The sequence below is a fragment of the Haemaphysalis longicornis genome, unplaced genomic scaffold, assembly GCF_048455015.1.
Source record: "Haemaphysalis longicornis isolate Haplotype H1 unplaced genomic scaffold, Haemaphysalis longicornis Haplotype H1 scaffold_1, whole genome shotgun sequence".
Lineage (NCBI taxonomy): Eukaryota > Metazoa > Arthropoda > Arachnida > Ixodida > Ixodidae > Haemaphysalis > Haemaphysalis longicornis.
Window position 1 is genome coordinate 140471023 of NW_027526203.1, and position 18684 is coordinate 140489706.

General features: G+C 49.3%; 1 protein-coding gene across 1 annotated transcript in view; it reads right to left on the reverse strand.

Annotated features, from left to right (window-relative positions):
- LOC144137052 (tRNA (34-2'-O)-methyltransferase regulator WDR6-like) overlaps positions 1 to 18684 on the reverse strand; it is a gene marked incomplete at its 3' end in the record, with an annotated part of 102496 nt that overhangs the window by 47904 nt on the left and 35908 nt on the right. The window contains 2 exon segments of the mRNA XM_077669442.1: positions 4127 to 4248; positions 14589 to 14749. Coding sequence (XP_077525568.1) covers positions 4127 to 4248; positions 14589 to 14749 — 283 coding nt within the window.

Here is an 18684-nt window from a genome sequence, read left to right on the forward strand (position 1 = left end):
GGAAAAACGGGAATCGTCATGCGACCCACCAGCTCATTTCCCGCAACAGAACCTGTGATGTCACATGGGCTAAGCTCTGCGATTGGCGGAGGCTGGCAGAAGCAGACGCAAATTAGGTAGAGCTTACAAACTAGACGAACGAGCGATTTGCGCTTAAATTTAGGGCACATTCTTTACAAAGCAATAGGAATGATGGGACAAACAGTGGAAGTTACAAAAGCACATGTAAACATAGAAGTACTGATGCGTTCTGCTGTTCGTACTGCGCACAGCATGCTTTGGTTTAGCTGCACAGCACTATAGGGCTTGGGGTTGTCTCAGACGACACTGGCCGATTGACGTAAGCAACGGTGTCTTACGTGACCCCATTTGTCGAGCGAGCACTGTGTCAGGGAACGAATATTTTCTCCCAGAACAAAAACAAGCCAGGTTTAAATGCGGGCAAAAACAAACCAAACGCTTGCCACGGTATGGTGGCGTTATCTAGGTTACGGAACGTAAAGAAACGCGGGAACAAACCAACACCGCTACAGGGTGGAGACAACCTTCGAACGGTCCCGTGCCGCCGCAATTGGGCCAACGGGCTCAACGCGTTATTCTTTTCGTTTCCCACGAGACCTAGCAACGCGAAACAGACAATATGATTCAAACTTCTTCAGTAAACCGCGTTGCGGCGATAATTTTAGCGCGGTTTTGACACAATGACTTGCTTCGGCGGCGAGCGAGCAACCGAACATGGCGGCGCCAGCGTTACGTGTCTCTACCTTGTACGGCGGATGCGTGAATGAAGGTACTCTAGGCTGCAGAGCGGTCGATTCCCGTAACTTTTTCTTTCTCCATGGTTCCCGTGATGTCACTTGGGGCCACGAAAACGCACGACTGAGCGGGAAAATCAAAATTTTAACCTGAATTGTTTAATTTCTCAGTGAATAAAGCACTGTTTGTATCCGGACAAGCGCTGGGGGCACTATAAAACACGAAATCTTTCGAATAAAACCAACTTGCATTTTCTCTTCATGGCTCCTTTAAACGATGCATTGACGTTTGATATGGTAGTTCCACTGTTCAACCAAAAAGTTTTATTTTGCATTCGCGAATACGATTTGCAAACCATGCCACTTCGAAGGCAGGAAAGAAAAGGCAACACCCTGCCGGGATTTGACCCGGCGACTTGGAATGAGCGGGCGTGAGGCTCTAGTCCACTGCGCCACAAAATAACTGGAGACTGCGCCGAAATAACCCGCATACTACATTGAGACCGACCCTTTGCGTCACATCAATGTTTGATACATGATTCAGGGGTGAGACAGCCCAAACAGATTTGGGAGCAGTTTTCGGAGCAGCAAAATTTCGATTTTGGAGCAGAAGAATCTTGATTTGGAGCAGTTAGGGACATTTAATACATCGTCTTGTGAGCTTAAAAAATCATTATTTCAGCAATTTGCAGGGTCAAGTGCACATTTCAATCAGTTTTGAATACACAGAACACTCAAACAGCCTTACCTGAAAGAGTTTTTAAGAGTATCACAAAGTACTAACTGCACTACCTTTTTCCTAACTGGTGATATTGTGTTGCGGCTGCACGCAACACTGACAACAAAACTGCCATTAACATTAGAAAGTTTTAGCAGTCCGTCTGTTCTGTTGGTTACTTCGTTACCGGGTTGACCGGGACCAGTCTGCGCCTGCGCGCGCGGAAGGGCGAGGAGGCGCGGACAAGGCGAAGGCAGGCCCACGGAACTAATCCCCCTACCGCTACGAATGCCCAAGTGCCCAGTCGAGTCCCGGTCAGCACGGTAACTACGTACACAACGGAACAGACGGACTGCTAAAACTCTTATCAAATTTAAGGGCTCAGTAATTGTGGCGTTTTTTTTTTTTGCCGTTTTCATGCTAAAATTATTATTTTTTGTAATCCCAAGCTGCGTTGTACGAACGACTGTAGTCACGGCAACAGTTGAGCAACTTCGAGCTAACGGTTGCATAGGTTAACCAGCCTACCCGTTTCAGTCCCTGGGGCGCAGGTTTACCCTATGGTCATTTGAGTAGCATTACTGTTTAGCCACCTAGATTTTGGCATTAAATTTCACTTTGCATACATCAAGTGTTATGTTCTATGGCAACCGTGTAGTCCTGCAGCTATTGGGCGCTGCCTGAACAGGTCGCGGCGCTGCAGCACAGCCCGCAACTTTCGTGTCGACCGTTCCATCCCCGAGGCTCGCGATCGCGCTTCGAAGCACAGCAACACCTCAGCGTTTTATAAACACAATGAGCCAAAAAAAATCACTTCACGAACCCGATTATAGACGCGCGCACCGCGTTTCGCAACTCAAGGACAAACCACGCCGAAGTCGTAGGCCCCGCATTTCAATGAACTTTTTTTCGAGCCGCGCAACTTCCCGTAATCTGGCACCAATCTCAAACCACATCACCGTGTTAACGTCATTGTTCAGAGCCACAACAGATAGAATGAATAGACTGGAAGCCAGCTAATAGCGTAACATAAACCAGGGAAAATATCGGCGATGCGCACTGAGCGCGTTGGTAGCAGCCAGATCAGGCGGCAGCCATGTTTGTTGCCACAGCGATGCCTAATTGAGAAGGCCGTTTCAACGAACCCGGACGGAAAGCGAATCGAGTTAAGCTACCGCTTACTTTGTTTCAGTCTTTCTATTTGTGCCATTTCTGTGTTTGCGATTGACCGACGATAAAAGTGGTGAACGGGATGCGGGAGGCTTTCGTCCCCGCCGAAACTGACATGAGCATCAAAATCCGTGCCGTTGAGGCTCTTCTGGAGCAGTTTGGCGCAATTTTCGCCATTTTTGTGCTTTTGGAGCAGCTTGGCGCAGGAAAGACCTCCAGCAACAGCACTGTTTCGGCTGCGACAGCGATTTCGTCCTGCGGGTATAATCCTGGCCGTGCTTTTGTTTTACATTTTACGCTATAAACTTTTATCAATATTGATTCCTTATTACCTAATAAACCTTACATAAATCCTCTTCTGCTCTTAACTGAGCTTGTACTTTCCTACAAGTGTTGCTGGTCGCACACAAATATGCAGTTTGCAACTCTGGGAAACAACTTGTCGCCAAAGCAGACGGACGGAGCGCCGTAAGCAGAAATACGGATCGCAAGTGCTGAGCTGTATGAACTTCATGGACCTTACTATATTTATTACACTCTAGGAACTAACAGAACAGAGCTGCATTCATTACGGCACTATTGTTGTCGGGGTGCAGTTTTTGCATCCCGATTGATTCCCAACGACAGTTTGGCCGATTGGCACTGTCTGCATCTTTGGTCAGTGAGCCAGTCACCCAACGCGGACTTTCAATCAGCCGATGTGTTTGTGTCAACATCAACGTCGTGTGGCAAGGCAGTTGCCAACTCAGAAGTCGGCATCACTGTCGTGTCATCGTCATGTCAGCCTAGCCAACGCGCCTTAACGAGAAGCGTGGTAATAGAGTAAAAAAGATAAATATGGACAGGAGCGTTAAGCATCCTGTGCAGGAAGTGCTAATTAACCAAAGGTGCCGCTGCGACCCATCGACGCTGAGTAGACGACGCTTCTCTTTACCAGAAGTGAGAGAAAAAGCCGTCCAATTGCAAGATTTCAGCTTTGTGATGCGCATGGGAGAATCGATGACATACATGCAGGAAGATGGCAGAGGCCAAAAACACACAGGTAAGGGTGGGACCGCGACAACAAACTTTGCAACGAAAGTGTGAGATTTTCACTGCACGTAAAAATGTTACACTTGGCACGGATGACGTTGACCACCTAACTTAATGATTGCACTAGTTCATTTTAGTGCGCTCAAAATGCCTTTCAGAGCCCCTTTAAGTAATGCTTGTGAACCCAAGGGTTAGGCAGCAACTATGAAGTCATAAGTAGAGCCTTAAAGTGACCTTAATTGGCTTAATTAGTTTATTTACTCTTATGCAGCGACTGTATAGTCATAAGTAGTCGTATCATACATCTCAGCAGTGATGCGCAGTCGTAAGGCATTGTCAGCAATACCACCACAAGACCCCCGTGTACCCGTACAGAGCCACCGCACAGCGGACGGACGCACGATTTTCCGAGGGAAGCAGCCCTGGGATGCTGGGGCCTCAAGAAGCTCACCATGATTCCGTTGGGCCCGCTGCTGAGGTAGGCAGGTGGGTCTTCAGAGACCCACTTGATGCTGTGCACTCGGCTGTCATGAACCTGCCACTCGGACACCAGCGACACGGTCTGTCCCGGTCCTGCACCCAGACGTCAACACAGTGTGATTTAAAGGGGACCTGTGCCTGTTGGCTACTGCACACAGCTGCCAAACTCATCTCCCGGTTTTGTCCTTCTTCCTCGCTAATGCAATCAAAGTCCAATCTAAGTTATAATCCTGTTCAAAACCGCAGCTACAGCAGGCTGATTTTGTCACAATAAGACACTGGGCAGAGCATGCAAATGGAATCTTTTCAGTGCCACAGTTATAAAAAAAACAAGAAAAAGAAAAATTCGAGATTCGTAGTGTGGCATGTTTTTGCAGCTACCCAAGACCGCATTTGTAGTGACTGGTTGGGGCCCTGGTGCACCACTTTCTCGGCGCGTGTTCAGCTTAAAATCTGGGAACCCCATAACAATTACTATCTTGAAATACGACATACATAAAAATGAATAAGGAGCTTATGACTGCCTAGCCAGCATGCCACTGCAAGACAAGTAATGCAGCCAATGTGCAAAAAAAAAGAACAATAAAAGTAACCAGGGTTCGCCACACTTCAGATGGACGTGAGCATTGAGGCACACAGTTGCGAAGTGCTCTGGATTAGCTGGGACTAAATAAGATCATCTGATGTGCCCCAAAGTGTCTTCTAAGTGCGCGCTTGTGAATTCCACCTTTAGAATGAGAAAAGTGCGGGCAGTAATTAATTAAGCCTGCAACAATGTACGATGAATAAGATCGTCTTGGCCATCTCACAACTGGTGCGAAGAATGCATTTAAGCCAGAACAAACTGGCACGACCTGGAAACATCGCGCTTCCATGACCTACCGTATTTACTCACGTAATTTGCGCACTTTTTTTCGCGAATTTAGGGCCTCAAAAAGGGGGTGCGCAAATTACGCGGGTATATTGCGAAAAGTCCAAAATAACGTGTAAACGGTCCTAACGCGGACTATACAAATAAGAGAAAATCGAGTATGATAGCAAAAGCGAACGATACTCATTTATTTAAACGCGTACACAGTCAAAAGTACACAGAAGAGTAGTTGAAAGTACACAGTCAAAAGTACCTACAAAAGTCCAGTCTGGTTGTGGTCTAGTCGGAATCGCTCGTCGAGAAATCCGGCTCCGAGTCGTCGTCACGGCCGCCATCACTGCCCTCCCAAAGCGCATCGTCCTCAGTTCCGTCGAGTGCATTCGACAGCCCCGTCTTTTTGAAGCTGTGCTCCACGATGCTGGGTGAGACCATGTCCCACGCTGCCACGATCCACTCACAGACCGTCTCCAGTGGCGGTCGCTTTATCCTCCCAGTGGGAGTGAGCCCGTGCTCTCCGCTGGCCATCCACTCGACGTACATCTTGCGCACGTAGTCCTTGAAGGGTTTGTTGACCAACACATCCAAGGGCTGCAGGACAGATGTTAGGCCACCCGGAATAACGGCCAGGTGGGTCCGCATGTCGCACAACTTCTTCACACTCTCCACAAGATGCCCTTTGAAGCTGTCGAGCACCAACAGCGATGGCAGTCGCAGCAAAGCCCTCTGTCTCTTGCCCCAGACAGTGTCGATCCAGTCCTGCATCAGCTCCTCGTTCATCCACCCGTTTTCTTGAGCACAGATGTGAATGCAGGCCCCCAGCTTCATTTTGGGCACTGTCTTCCTCTTGAAGATGACGAAGGGCGGAAGTTTGCGGCCATCCGCTGTCATGGCAAGCATCACCGTGCAGCGTTGTTTTTCACAGCCAGTGGTCTTGATGGGCACAGACGAGACACCTTTCTCGCTCACTGTGGTGTTGGGCAGCATGCCGAACATCAGTGGCGTTTCGTCAGCGTTCCCTATCTGGGACATGATGAAGTTCCCTGTTCGGCGTAATCCAATCACGAAGCGGTGAAACAACACAATTTTCTCCTCGTAGTCCTGTGGTAACCGCTGGCAAAGGGTCGTTCTCCGTCTGAGAGACAGTTGGTGGCGTCTCATGAAGCGCATCACCCAGCCTCTGCTCGCCTTGAATGCCGCAGCTGGGATCCCTTTCTCGTGCACAATCTTCCTTGCTTCAAACTGTAGCATCTCGCACGACACGGCAAGACAGGACGACCTCATCTGTCGAACATACTTCAACAGCTCTTCTTCCACGGCAGGAAACTTTCCTTGCTTTGTTCCCCGAAACCCCCTCCTTCCAGGTTTGGTATTTTGGAGGAAACTCTTCTGCTTCTTCCAATACCGCACGTGGCTCTCGTTCACGTTGAAGTGCTTTGCGGCGGCACGGTTCCCGTTTTTCTCGGCAAACTCAATGACACTGAGTTTGAATTTCGCCGTATAGTTATTGTAGCCCATCGCTACTGTAGCAAAAGGGGACTGACTGACGGCGACGGCAAAACGTGAACACAAAGGGAGGATTCCGTCGCAGCGCGCACGCAGGAAAGAGGCAGAGGATTCTCTCGCAGCACGAACGCAGGAAAGAAGAGGCGGCAAGGCGACACCACGGCAGGGCTGATACGCCCTCTCACACCTCCGATGCAGAAATTAGTGCTTCCGACTCCGCGTCTGCCTTTGCGTGTGTTGTGTGCGAGTTCTCACGGCGCAAAAGAAAGGAAAGGACGAGGAAGGCACACACTCGAGCAGTTTCGACCCCCAGCGGAAGGACGAGAGGGGAAGGGTGTGCATGTGTCGGGAAGGGCAGAGCAGGGGAATGTAGCCGGGTAGGGCGCCTGGATGTTCCTCCTCGCCTGCACTCTGTCACGGAGGGGCGGAGTGGAGGCGCACGCAGACACGGAGAAGGGAAGAAGTGAGAAAAGAATGAAGGGACTATTGGCGCGCAGCATCGTGTATCACTACTCTCCCATGCGCCATGCCGCCGTCCAAAGCGTGCTTGTTTGTGCGCACATGCCAATGGGTTCTCTTGGGCGAGACAGGGAGCGCAAAATATGCGAGTAAAATTTTTTTTCTCTAAACTTGGAAAAAAACTTAAAGGGGTCCTGAAATGCCTTCCGCCGATGCATGGATGTACATGTAACCAAATAAAGCAATGTATTAGCAATCTCCTCCTGCAAGAATTTTGTTAAAGCGATGAGTATTAGCTGAGAAATCGTTAATCAAAAACCGCGAATTATCGTCGCGCCGTATTTCCTCCTCCTTTCAACTGTTTCTTCGCTGTTGGCCTCCCCTCCCATGATGCTCCGCTCCTCAGCGGTGACGTACTTCCGCTATTGCGCTCCCACAGACTGCCGTCTGCTACGGGCCAGCTCTTTCGGCTTTTCATCTCTGTAGACACCATGGACACAGGCTGGAAAAGCGAACGAATGACCTGGCCGCATGTGTGCGGCCTGGCCTTGCCCTTTCGCGGTGTACGTAGCTGCAGGGCTGCAGTTGGTATCGGCGGCGAACTCGCAGCCGCGTGGGGAGAATCGTGCGCTCGTTCCCTTTGGTGCACCGCGCACTGTTTATCCAAAAAGCGCGGTCTCAGATGTGGCCCCGCTGGTGCCGGGTGTTATTTTGCGGTGGTTGTAATTCCTACTACCGGCGGCATGTGAAAAAAGACATTTTCAACCGACACAGAACCCGTGCACAAAACGCGCCGGATCGGATCGCTTTATCAGCGGCGATGAACGTGAAGGCGAAGAGCAAACCAACGCTGCACTCGATCAGCGAGAACCCGTGTTCTGACAAGCTGCACCCATGTGTTGCATTCAACACTGACGGGAAAGCGTTTGTTTGCACTTGTTTGGATAGTCGTAAAATGTCCAAACACTCCGGCACTCCGCTAGCAGATCAGCCGGCGAGACATTTCGGAAAACATTTGACAGATGGCGCCGTATGCATTAGTGTGTCGCTACGCAAAACTGATGAGACGCTCTACTAAAACTCCCATCGCGGTGTCACGTAGCGGGACGCAAAAATTTAGCGTTTAGCGTATGCAAAGGCCACAAACGCTGTACTAAAACTCTATTAGCAGCAAAATAGCGTGCGTATGTGAAACCGCTTGCGTTTACAAAGCTGCACGCCGAGCGCGTACGTTTCAAACCTAGTGACATCGTTTAAATACACTGGCAAGCACAGTGTAACGTAGTCAGATATCAACCGTATGCTCAGGCGACAAGCAAGAGCTTGTTTTATGTGGGGCTGAGATTGCGCATAAAGGCCCGTTCGCACTTGCGACGAAAGCGAGTGAGAGCGGCAGGAATTCCGTCGCTTTGTCGCGCGACGATCGTTTTTGTCGAATGGTCGGGACAAATTTTGGTTGCGCGACAGAATTCCCGTCGCTTTCGCTCGCTTTCGTCGCAAGCGGGAATGGAAAGTTCTGCCGCTGCCGTCTGCTACGCAGCTCGGAGGTAACCGCGCGATCTGCTCGGGCCGGATGAACGCGCACACTCCCGCACGGCAGCGCCCCAAGCGGCAGACGGCCGCGTACATCGCTCCCGGCGCCCGCCTGGAGCCCGCCCTCGGCACACTAGCCAGTATATTTCAGGCACTATAATGGAGGAAAGATTTTTTGCTTCCGATGAACCTAGTTCTTTGCCCCTGTGTTTTTAAATACGTGAAGTGGTTAGCACGTCGTCCTCACGCAGCTCTGTATCGTCGTAGCATCGCTGATTGTCCGAACGAAGCTTGCAGCTAAGCCAATGCAGCGACCGAAGCTGTGTGTGTGTGTGTGGATCGCCTCCTGTGTGTTGTGGACGCGTTCGTTTCGCGATGAAATGCGACATGGTACTTCTGCGGGTGGATAGTGCTTCCCATGGTCTGGATTATCTTTCTCGAACGACGTACCACTCAACCTCGCATGGGGTATGTGCAGTGTGCCTGGCTAAAAGCCTTCTCGCTTGCGCGCCAGAGTTGTGACTTGCTGCTCGTCCCCGCAAACCGGGTGTGAGGTGAGTGCCGTATTTACGACGGGCAGGAGGAGGCAACTCATCGTCTGTCAATCGCGGTTCAGTCTTGCAACGCATGTTGTGACGTTGCGTTCGTTCGAAACGCATCTCTGGATTGTTTTGAAGTTGAATAAAATGTACGCGTCAAACCCGGGCATTCGGCTCAGGGCGTTCTCTGCGATTGCACCAAAGAAGTGCCACGGGACTTTCTTTATGGTACGTACTCACGTAAGATAAAATCCACGTCGTGTTATGGCCGTGTTGCATTCAATACAAACGGTTAAGCGTTTGTTTACACTTGTTTCGTTTGTCGTAAAATGTCAAAGCACTCCGGCACTCCGCTGGCAGATCAGCCGGCGAGCCGACGCTGAGCAGACGACTCATCTCTTTGCCGGAAGTGCGTGAAAAAGCCGCCCAATAGCAGGATGTCTAGCTCATGACGAACATCTGGGAATCGATGATGTAGACATGTGAAGATGGCGGCGTCCAAAAACACGAAGGAAAGGGTGAGAAAAAAGCGACAAACTTTGCAACAAAAGTGTGAGCTTTCCGCTGCGCGTAAAAGAGTAATACTTGGCACAGGTGACATTGGCGACCCCATCTAGCGATTGCGCTAGTTCATTTAGTGTGCTCAAAATGCCTTTCAGGGCCCCTTTAAGGGTGCGCAAATTATGCGAGGGTGCAAATTATGTGAGTAAATACGGTAGTTGTGACTGACAAATTCTCTCCATAGTTTGTATGAAATAGTGGGGGCAAGGGGGGCCATGCTAAGTGAACCGCCCAATAGTGAACAGTGATAACAAATTTTCTGACCATGGTTCTGTGAAAAAGGCATTGAACAAAAACACACAGCCTTCACAGTGGCCTTCACAGCATCAACGTCAATTAGATAACAAACACAGCAGAATGAGAATCCCTTTTCCCAGTCTCTAGCAACACCTATTATATAAAAAGGCCACGGTTTGGGGTTGCGGTTTGCCAGCAACCAAGTTTAAACAAAAGATTAGTGCGTCTGGAGTTACTTTAGGGTGCGTGTGCCAAATCAAATGGCGGGGATATAGTTGTGAGCGTCATTAAAGGGACATGAAAGGCTGAATGAAATTTTGTTTTAACTGAAAGATCATACGTCTCATAGCTCTCTCGGCTTTTGTTAGACCAGCAACAATACGTTATTTGGCGAGAAATAAGTAAATAAAGCTGGCATTTCTCTCTCCCACTTCCCTTTCATTTTTTCGTGATGAAGCCATTGCGTCACAAAGTAGGAGTGAGGGGCCGGTGTGGTCTGGAGCGTAAATGCTGGCAACGGTAGCTTTTACATCTCCAAGCCATGGCCGACCCCGACAATGTTCCTCAGGCTGAAGAGGCTGGCTTGTACTTTTTTGATTTGGCACCGACAGAATGAGAAACACTTTCAAATGATCGAGCGGCTGGTGTGCTTGCCTACACCGTCCACCCCTACCTTACCGAGCCAGCCGCAAGCGAAGCCCTTTGTGAAGCGGCAAGCGCCGTTTCCAATATCTTGCAAGCACGGCTGCCCAGCACGCCGTTCAGGTAGGCGCCTTCCCCTCACCTCGCCTGGTGATCACGGCTGTCTGACATTGCCTTCTCTCACTTGAACCTAGCGTGACATAAACGCTCTCTTCCCGGCAGCCGTGCAAGTAGTCCTCGTGGGCTGGAGTCTCCTGGCCCAGACATAACAAGGGTACAGCTAAGCAGCGTACGCCTTTACGGATTGTTTATCAACAGTGGCGAATGGTAGAGCACAAGGTCGGATCAGTCGGCTAACCACCTGCAGTGAGTACCCCGTACCCTTTACATACGGTAAGGTTCACGGGCACGGGCACGCTTTACCAATAGCAACATCCACGCGCCAAGAACAGCAGATTTAGAAGCTCAGGCGGGTCGCTTAACCAGGTGTTGTTCCTTTTGCCGCTTCCTGCTGGGGTTATTGCTATCAGGAGCTCAGGCGTTCACCATCGTAGGATATTGACTTCGCTAACTGCGCAGCAATGTGTTTCCAAAACGAAACTGAAAGCATGATGGCTGACTGAAGTGTGAGGGAAGCAGCCTCTCTCGCAATGTACAAAAGCTGTAGTCTGTGTTTTTTAAATTAAGATCAGGTCATGGAAAGCTTCGATTTACATTTATTTCACGTGCTCAACCATTTAGCAACTGTTTACTTCAAGAAAACATTTATACAGTGGAACCTCGATGATACGATTCTGGGTCATAGAATTTCAGCATGATATGAATGTCTGACAAGTCGCGGTGAAACTGCATTGTTTGCATGGGTAAAATTTCGGCTTTTACGAACAGACCTGCGCGGCCCCGCAGATGATACGAACGAGCCGGCGAGGCGCCCGACTGCCAAGCGTGCAAGCGACAGCGACGTACCGGCTCTCTCCCCCCTCTTTGTCGCACTTTCTCCAGGAACGCCCGGGCTGTTGTTTTCTGCTCACGAAAATACGCCGCGCACTCCGCAGGCGCGCTGACACCGCCGCGAAACCACCCGTGCGCTGTGCCGGCCGCGGCAATATGGCGGCGGCTTCGGTTGCGAAGTGGTGCGGGGCGCTCGAGCGACCGCTTCTAACCGCTCTTTAAAATGCCGCTCAAAGCACACACAAAGTTTCTTGTGCGGTAAATGAGCTTATAATGTGGGCGAAAACGGTGCTATAAAACATCATCTGCACCGCTAGTGAAAGCGCCCATGAAATATCTGCCGGGGTGCTAAGCCTAAACATCTCCGGCGGAGCCAGCCGGCTGTCTCGAGCGCTTCGAAACTGCCGCCATGAGGTGCACAGCTCTCCATTGGCGCAAGTCGTCAGGCTCCTCCCACTGCTACGCACGTCGCATGTCATTTTCTGACAGAGACACAGGCGGCCGCGGGCATGGTGTACAAGCCGCGGCATGGTGTTCTAAAGATGACAGCCTTTCTTGGGCTACTAAACGCAACAATTTTGGTCTGGCTGCCTGTCACTTGATTCAACTGCTTGGCCAAAAGTTGAAACAATCCAACAAAAAGTATATGTAGGCAAGACCATTCTAAACTACTCAAATTACTAGCACAGGTCATACGGGTCACTGGCATGGCTCACTGGCACGTGCCACTCGTGCAGTGCAAAGGGCAACTCAGGTGTGTTTGATTCGAGGCACGACATAACCGACAGAAGCAACGTTTTGTTTAATTGAGAATAGAAGTTGGAATGGTTTTTACGATAGAAAATGAAAAAAAATAAGTGCATTAAAAAAAGGAAGGCAAATAGCCCGCTCTCCCACTAGATGGTGCGTGAGCAGTGCAAGTGCAGGAAGATTGAATTAAATTGACAAAATCCCCATTGCTTTAACTATCGGATGAGCGAGAAGGGAGGGAAGAGCCTCGGGGGTGGAAACGGAGAAAGGAAAGGCTGTCCCGAGGCAGGGGCGGCAGTCTTGCGATGACATTTAGAGTGGAGTAAGCCGATTCGCGGCCAATTTTGATTTTGTGCTTTTGTGCTCGTAGCCTCTGTAAACTGTGCATGAGAGAAATGTATTTATTTTCAATGACAATGTTTTCCTTGCCAAAAAAATTACCTTTGCCAAGGAATTCTATTCTAGGAACAAGCAAAGGGATTTTACACAGTTCTGCTGTGTTTAACCCTTTGAGGGTCGCGGCCATACATGTACGGCATCGGCAAACACTTTCAAAATGGTCAACGACATGCACGTACGGCGTTGCTTACATCTTTAAAAAGCGCCCCTTTTTCGCCAACTTCTCTTGCTTGGCATGTGCCGCCACACTTCGGCAATACGTCAATTTTTTTTCTTGCACCGATGGCTCTTCCTTTTATTTTTTTATGATTTACTTCAGCCGTGCGCCGGCTATCGTTTGCGCATCCACTAATGAGGGGGCGCGCTAACTATGGCCCACCTGGCGCCCGGGCGCCTCTCGCTTCTAGCGCCTGCCACAGACCAAGGTCGCCTGCGAAACTGATGAGGCTCTTTTCTCCTTTTTTTTATATTTTATGAGCGGTGCGTCGTCTATCACTCCCGCATCCGGCCGCACGCGCCGGCGGGCGCGCAGCGGCTGGTTTCATTACCGTCCTCCGGGCGCTTCCCGCTTTTTGCGCCCGCAAAACTGATGTCTATCTGATCTTGATTTACTCAAAAGGTTCCGGCTTGTTACTCTCGTTTTTATGTAGAATTTTTCTAGTGTAACGCCATAATAAACCACATGTATGTAACAACACAAATTATTTTTTTGTCACTTTACGGTCACCCAAAAAAATTTTTGATTATTTTTTCTCGATATAGATTTGTCCGTAGAATTGAAATCAGCAATAAAAAAATTAACCCTTGGGGGGACGCATTTGGCGAAAAAAATTCGACCCTCAAAGCGTTAAGGACGCGACTAAACTGGCACGCTGCCAGGGCGGCCAGTAACTAGCTTTAGAACTTCTGCGTAACAGGTTATGTAAAATGGTAGAAACAAAGCATGTTTTTCACTTTTGCAGGCATGTTCGTGAAATGTACCAAATATTCAAGAAACCCAAATGTTAGATATTTGATTCGTGAATCGAATTACTTGGAGACAAACCACATGACTAGTGGCACACCGGAGCTAATGCAAATTGAAATGCGAAATTCATCGACAGCAATCCCCCGGTTATCTATTTACAAGAATGTGTACAGTAAGGCAGGCATGTTTTCTTATTTAGCCACACTTTGTGCAAGGATGCCTGGAGTCACTTTCCCGAGGCAGAAAGCCAAGGGGTTTGCACTGTATTAGACTGGTGGTGCTGTCTTCAGGAGCCGGTCCTTTGGCGCCTGTTCTGAATGAATCAGAAAAAGCTCTCAGTGCATCCACTAGCAAAGTTTAGGCAGAAACTATTTGCTATGGCATTATGTAACTTCATGTTTATGTCTTGCAGACAAAAGCTGACTGCATATTTGTTATCTGTATGTCCCAATACCGTGTTTGCACGATTCTAACGCGCCCCCCATTGTAACGCGCAGCTTAGCTTACGTAGTAAAATTCGAGAAAAAAAAAATTACCTATTCTACCGCGCAGATTTAAAATTTGATTTTGAGAGGAGTTCGGGTTCATGGCAACACTGCTGGCCGCTTTGAAGCCGATTTCGGCTTTGAGCCCGATTGTAACCCGTACACAAATTTGAAGGCTAATTTTAGCAGAAAAGGGTGCGCGTTAGAATCGTGTAAATACGGCACACTGAAATGCAGGTAAAAAGAATGGCCTCTGAGACCAGAGCGTCCCCTTATCTAACATGAGACACTGGTAGGCTGGTCACACCACACGGGTAGAACCGAGAGAAAGGCAACAAACGAGCACCGACACAGATCTCGCTCGCTCATTTCTGGTCTTTCCCCGCACAGTCTTACATCCGTGGTGCAGTGACCGCACGTTAACATGCACCCCAATCCGCTGGACCACGTTTCTTGCTTCTTGTTACTGCCACAAAGGGAGGGTCATTGATACGGCTGAAGCCCGCTGGAGAATCGTGCCCTTTCCCCCAACGCACCGCATCGGAGGATGGCCACGTGGCCCTGGATTCCTCCCAGAGCCAGGAATTTGCGGCTATGGGAGACAGCCAGGACGTTGTACGACGCCAGGTAGTCCCGCCGGAAGAGCTCCTCCCGCTTGAAGCCCCCAGGCCCACCCAGGGACCACCGCAGCAGCCGCCTGTGTGCAGCCCACCATCGTGGGTGGGCGACAGAGTCAGGCCACCACCATTGAGCCAGCGACTCCAACAGCCGAACCTACAGTCACACTTGAACTAAGAACCCCCAGGGGGTCCGCATACCTGTGCACTGCTTTGCTGGCTAAGCTGAACAATCCAAACGTTCACCAGCATCTCGCACCTGGGCTAGTAGTACTGAGCCAATCAGAAATTTTCAGCTGAATAAAATTAGTCCTACTAAATTAGTCAGAATAATTAGTCAGAATTAGTCAGTATTAGAATAAAATTAGTCCTACTAAATAAGTCAGTCCTTTCTAGTGTGGTTAGCCCAAGCATTTGGTAGGTCAGCAAATAAATCACTACCCAATTAGTCAGTAATTAAGCCAAAAAGACTGCCCGTAAAATACTAAATTTAGCCAAATTTGTAAATGCCAAGTTTAGAACTCTGTGATAACATTCATTGCAAGAAAACTTGCAAGAAAACACCTATCAGTTCAATATACGGGATAATTCAAGCTCCCCGCCGCAGTGGCTCAGTGGCTAAGGTGTTGTGCTGCTGAGCACGAGGACTCGGGTTTGATTCCCAGCCGCGGCGGCCGCTTTTCTGATGGAGGCGAAAAGCAAGAACACAGATGCGTACGAGATTTCGGTGCACGTTAAAGATCCCAAGGTGGTCAAAATTAATATGGAGCGCTCCCTTACGGCGAGCCTCATCGCCTGCATTGCACCTACAATCCTACAACCCTACAATCAATCAATCAATATAATAAGCAAGCTAAGGAACTGGATGTCACAAAAGAACATAGGCCCAAATTTTAAAACCTTCCTTACCTTACCCCATTTCCTCACCTTACTGAAGGAGCCCTTCATGCTCCCTTACAGTGAGACGACCTTGCAGCTCCGATTCTCATTTTTAAAGCCTCCCTCAACCTTCCTTACCAAAGGGCGCCCTTACTCCCGTCAAGGAAGCCATTCGTGCACATGGGTGCGAGGATAAGCGCAAGTTGTTCTTAAAATGTGCCTTCATTAGCCGTGATAGGCATGAAATTTGTCGTGTTTTACATTTATACGGGCATATATATTTAATGTTTGCTTATTGCGCAGTTCTTGAAACCTGTTGTACCGGTCGGTTACTACAGTTGCTTGTAAGTCAAATCTAGTCTGGCAACAGTCTCACGTTGATTTTTGTCAACATCGCATTTAGCGTCGAAACGTGCGAGCCAACGTTTTGTGCGAGCGTAGCGCCAGTGTAACCATGCCCGGGAAAGTGGATTACACAGAAGAAAAAAAAAAGAACTTCTCCAAGAACTGGTACGGAAATACAAAAACTTTGTAGAGTGCAACAAGAGCAACGCCATGTCGCTGCAAGCGAAAACTAAAGTGTGGAAGCGACTTTGCGACGAATACAACAGCATGCCCAGCGTGTGCCCGCGTGATGTAAAACAACTCCGCGTCATAAGCGTTTCCTCTTTGTTGCGTTTGGTAGCCGACGTACTTTGGGAACAGGCGCAAGCACACCGCCTGCGTAACTTCCCAGAGCCCATTGCTGACTGTGGGCTGCGAGACGTTGACGAGGTCGCCGACCACTGTCAACCGTCAAAAGAGGTTCCAAGTGCGATAAAGTAGGTGTTAGTGCGATGAAAAATTGTGCTAGGGATCGTTATCAGCGCTTATTTAAAGGCGGCGATCAGATATCTGCCTCGACGCTGACCGGCCGCGCAGGTTCGCTGGTTCGACCGGTCATCGCGGCGCGCGGTGCGCCGAGCGGACGAAAGATGGCGGTACCTGCTCGGAAGCATCGAAACATGCTACGGCAGATGTCTCGATCACCGATCTCTCAAACGGCAATTATAGCTGAAATAAACTTTCACATGCGAGAAAGGGGATGATACTGTGGTGAAAAGTTGTGTTAGGTATTGTCATTCGCAGTTGCACAGATAGCGGCGATCAAATATCCGCCCCGATGCTAGCGGTAGCGGAATGAAAACTCGCCGTCGCTGTACAGCTCCATCGGGTTGAGGCGCTCTCGCGGCTGCCTCATCGTGAGTGACGGATATCTGTACACATCGCCGCACATGAAGTCGTCCACCCGCAGGCAAAACAGTGCAAAGTCCGCCCAGCTGTCGTACGAAGCAATAAACTCGGACGCCATAGCCGTCGCGTTCCTCCCGCAGCACCGCCGGACGGAGCTCCCAGCGTTCTGCGCCGAGTGCTGCGGAGAAGTGTGCGTCCAGTTGAAAGAGCGGGGTTAGGTCGCATCAAGGTAGCCCGCGAGCGACCTTGCAGTAAGGAGACATCAAGGGAGCGTTTCGTAAGGAAGCCTCAGTAGGGAACGTTCCAAAATTGAACTAAGGCCTCCTTGCGAGTTCTAAGGCGACCTTAGTAAGGTAAGGAAGGTTTTAAAATTTGGGCCATAGCATTTCTAAAAAACACTTCGTTAATGAAACTGCCTTACTTTCGCATGAAACAGACCTGTATCGTCTGCTTGAACAACCTCGCTGCCTGACATAGTAGGCACTTATACACACTGTATGAAGAGTCAAAGCAGCTGAGGCCACAACCTTTCACATTTGCGAAGAGTCATAGTGCGAGTGCACCGATCACTTCGGATGTTGTGGGCAAAGAATCGACGCCGCTTTTCTCGTTGCACCCGCTTTCACTTGCGCTCTAATATACTGCCTTTTCACGATTCTAACGCGCCCCAGATTGTAACGCGCAGGTAAGTTTACCGATACAAATGCAAAAAAATCTGACGCCGATTCTACTGGGCAGATGTAAAAGACGCGGCACCACGTACCTACCTAGCAGAAGACATTTTATTTCACACACTCAACTGTGGCAGCAAAAAATCTCTTACGCTTCTTAAAGTACATTATCCATCTTTTGCTGACATTAAAAAACTAAAGCGGGAAACATTGAAACGCTGCTTTAGGTTTTGAGCCCGATTGCAACGTGCGTGCAAATTTTAAGGCTACTTTTAACGAAAAGAGGTGCGCGTAAGAATCGTGCAAATACGGTAGTCTCCCAAACTCTCCCACGGTCGCGACCCCATCTTCCACACTCACAAACTCACCGACCATTAATCTGGCCACGGTGTCCGGAAATTCTCACAGCTTGCCCCACATTTCGGCAACACCACTCCCCAGGATTTCCAAAGACATCACCGGCATGCACACAAGCCCGCAGATTTGATGCAATGTCGGGCTGTTTCTTTAGTGACATCGGCCCAGAACCTTCTTCGGGAAGGTGTGCTTCGAGAATCTCGTGCATCACAGGGACTTCTCACCAAATTCGATGCGATTTACAATTGCCAGCTTCCCAGTGAAATTACGGTAAATTCTTCCGCTTCGCGCTAGCTAGAGCCACTAAATAAGCCTTTATTTAGTGACAATAGTGCTATCCACTATAGCTACCCTTCAGATGAAAGCCCACAAAGTGCGAACGCCGCAAACGCAACAAACGAAAAAAAAAAAAAGCATGGTGGGTGGACCAGGATCATTTTTTGCAAGGGGGGGTGTCGACGACTCGCCCTACACAGCGCAGTGGCGCAGTCACGGTCACGATAGGGGGAGCGAGGGAAAGGAGGAGAAAGAGCCACCCACTGCTCATGGGTGGCCGGGCTAAACCACTTTGAGGGGTGTGCCGGTGGACTTTCTCCTCCGCCATGAAGGAAAGCCAACTTGGGGGGCACTTCTGCGGCATTTTTCGTTCGATATATCTTGAGTCGCTGGTATTTTTGTTCAATATAAGTGTACTTTTTGCTATATATTTTCACTGCAGACATACCGTGACCAGAAATAGTTCGATATGCAGGATAATTCAATGTAAACACGTTCGATATAGTCAGGTTTGACTCTATAGCAGGGAGAAAAAAATTTGATCGTGCAACCTCAAGCAGATATGATGCATACTTGATAAACGATCACTTTGTTGCTTC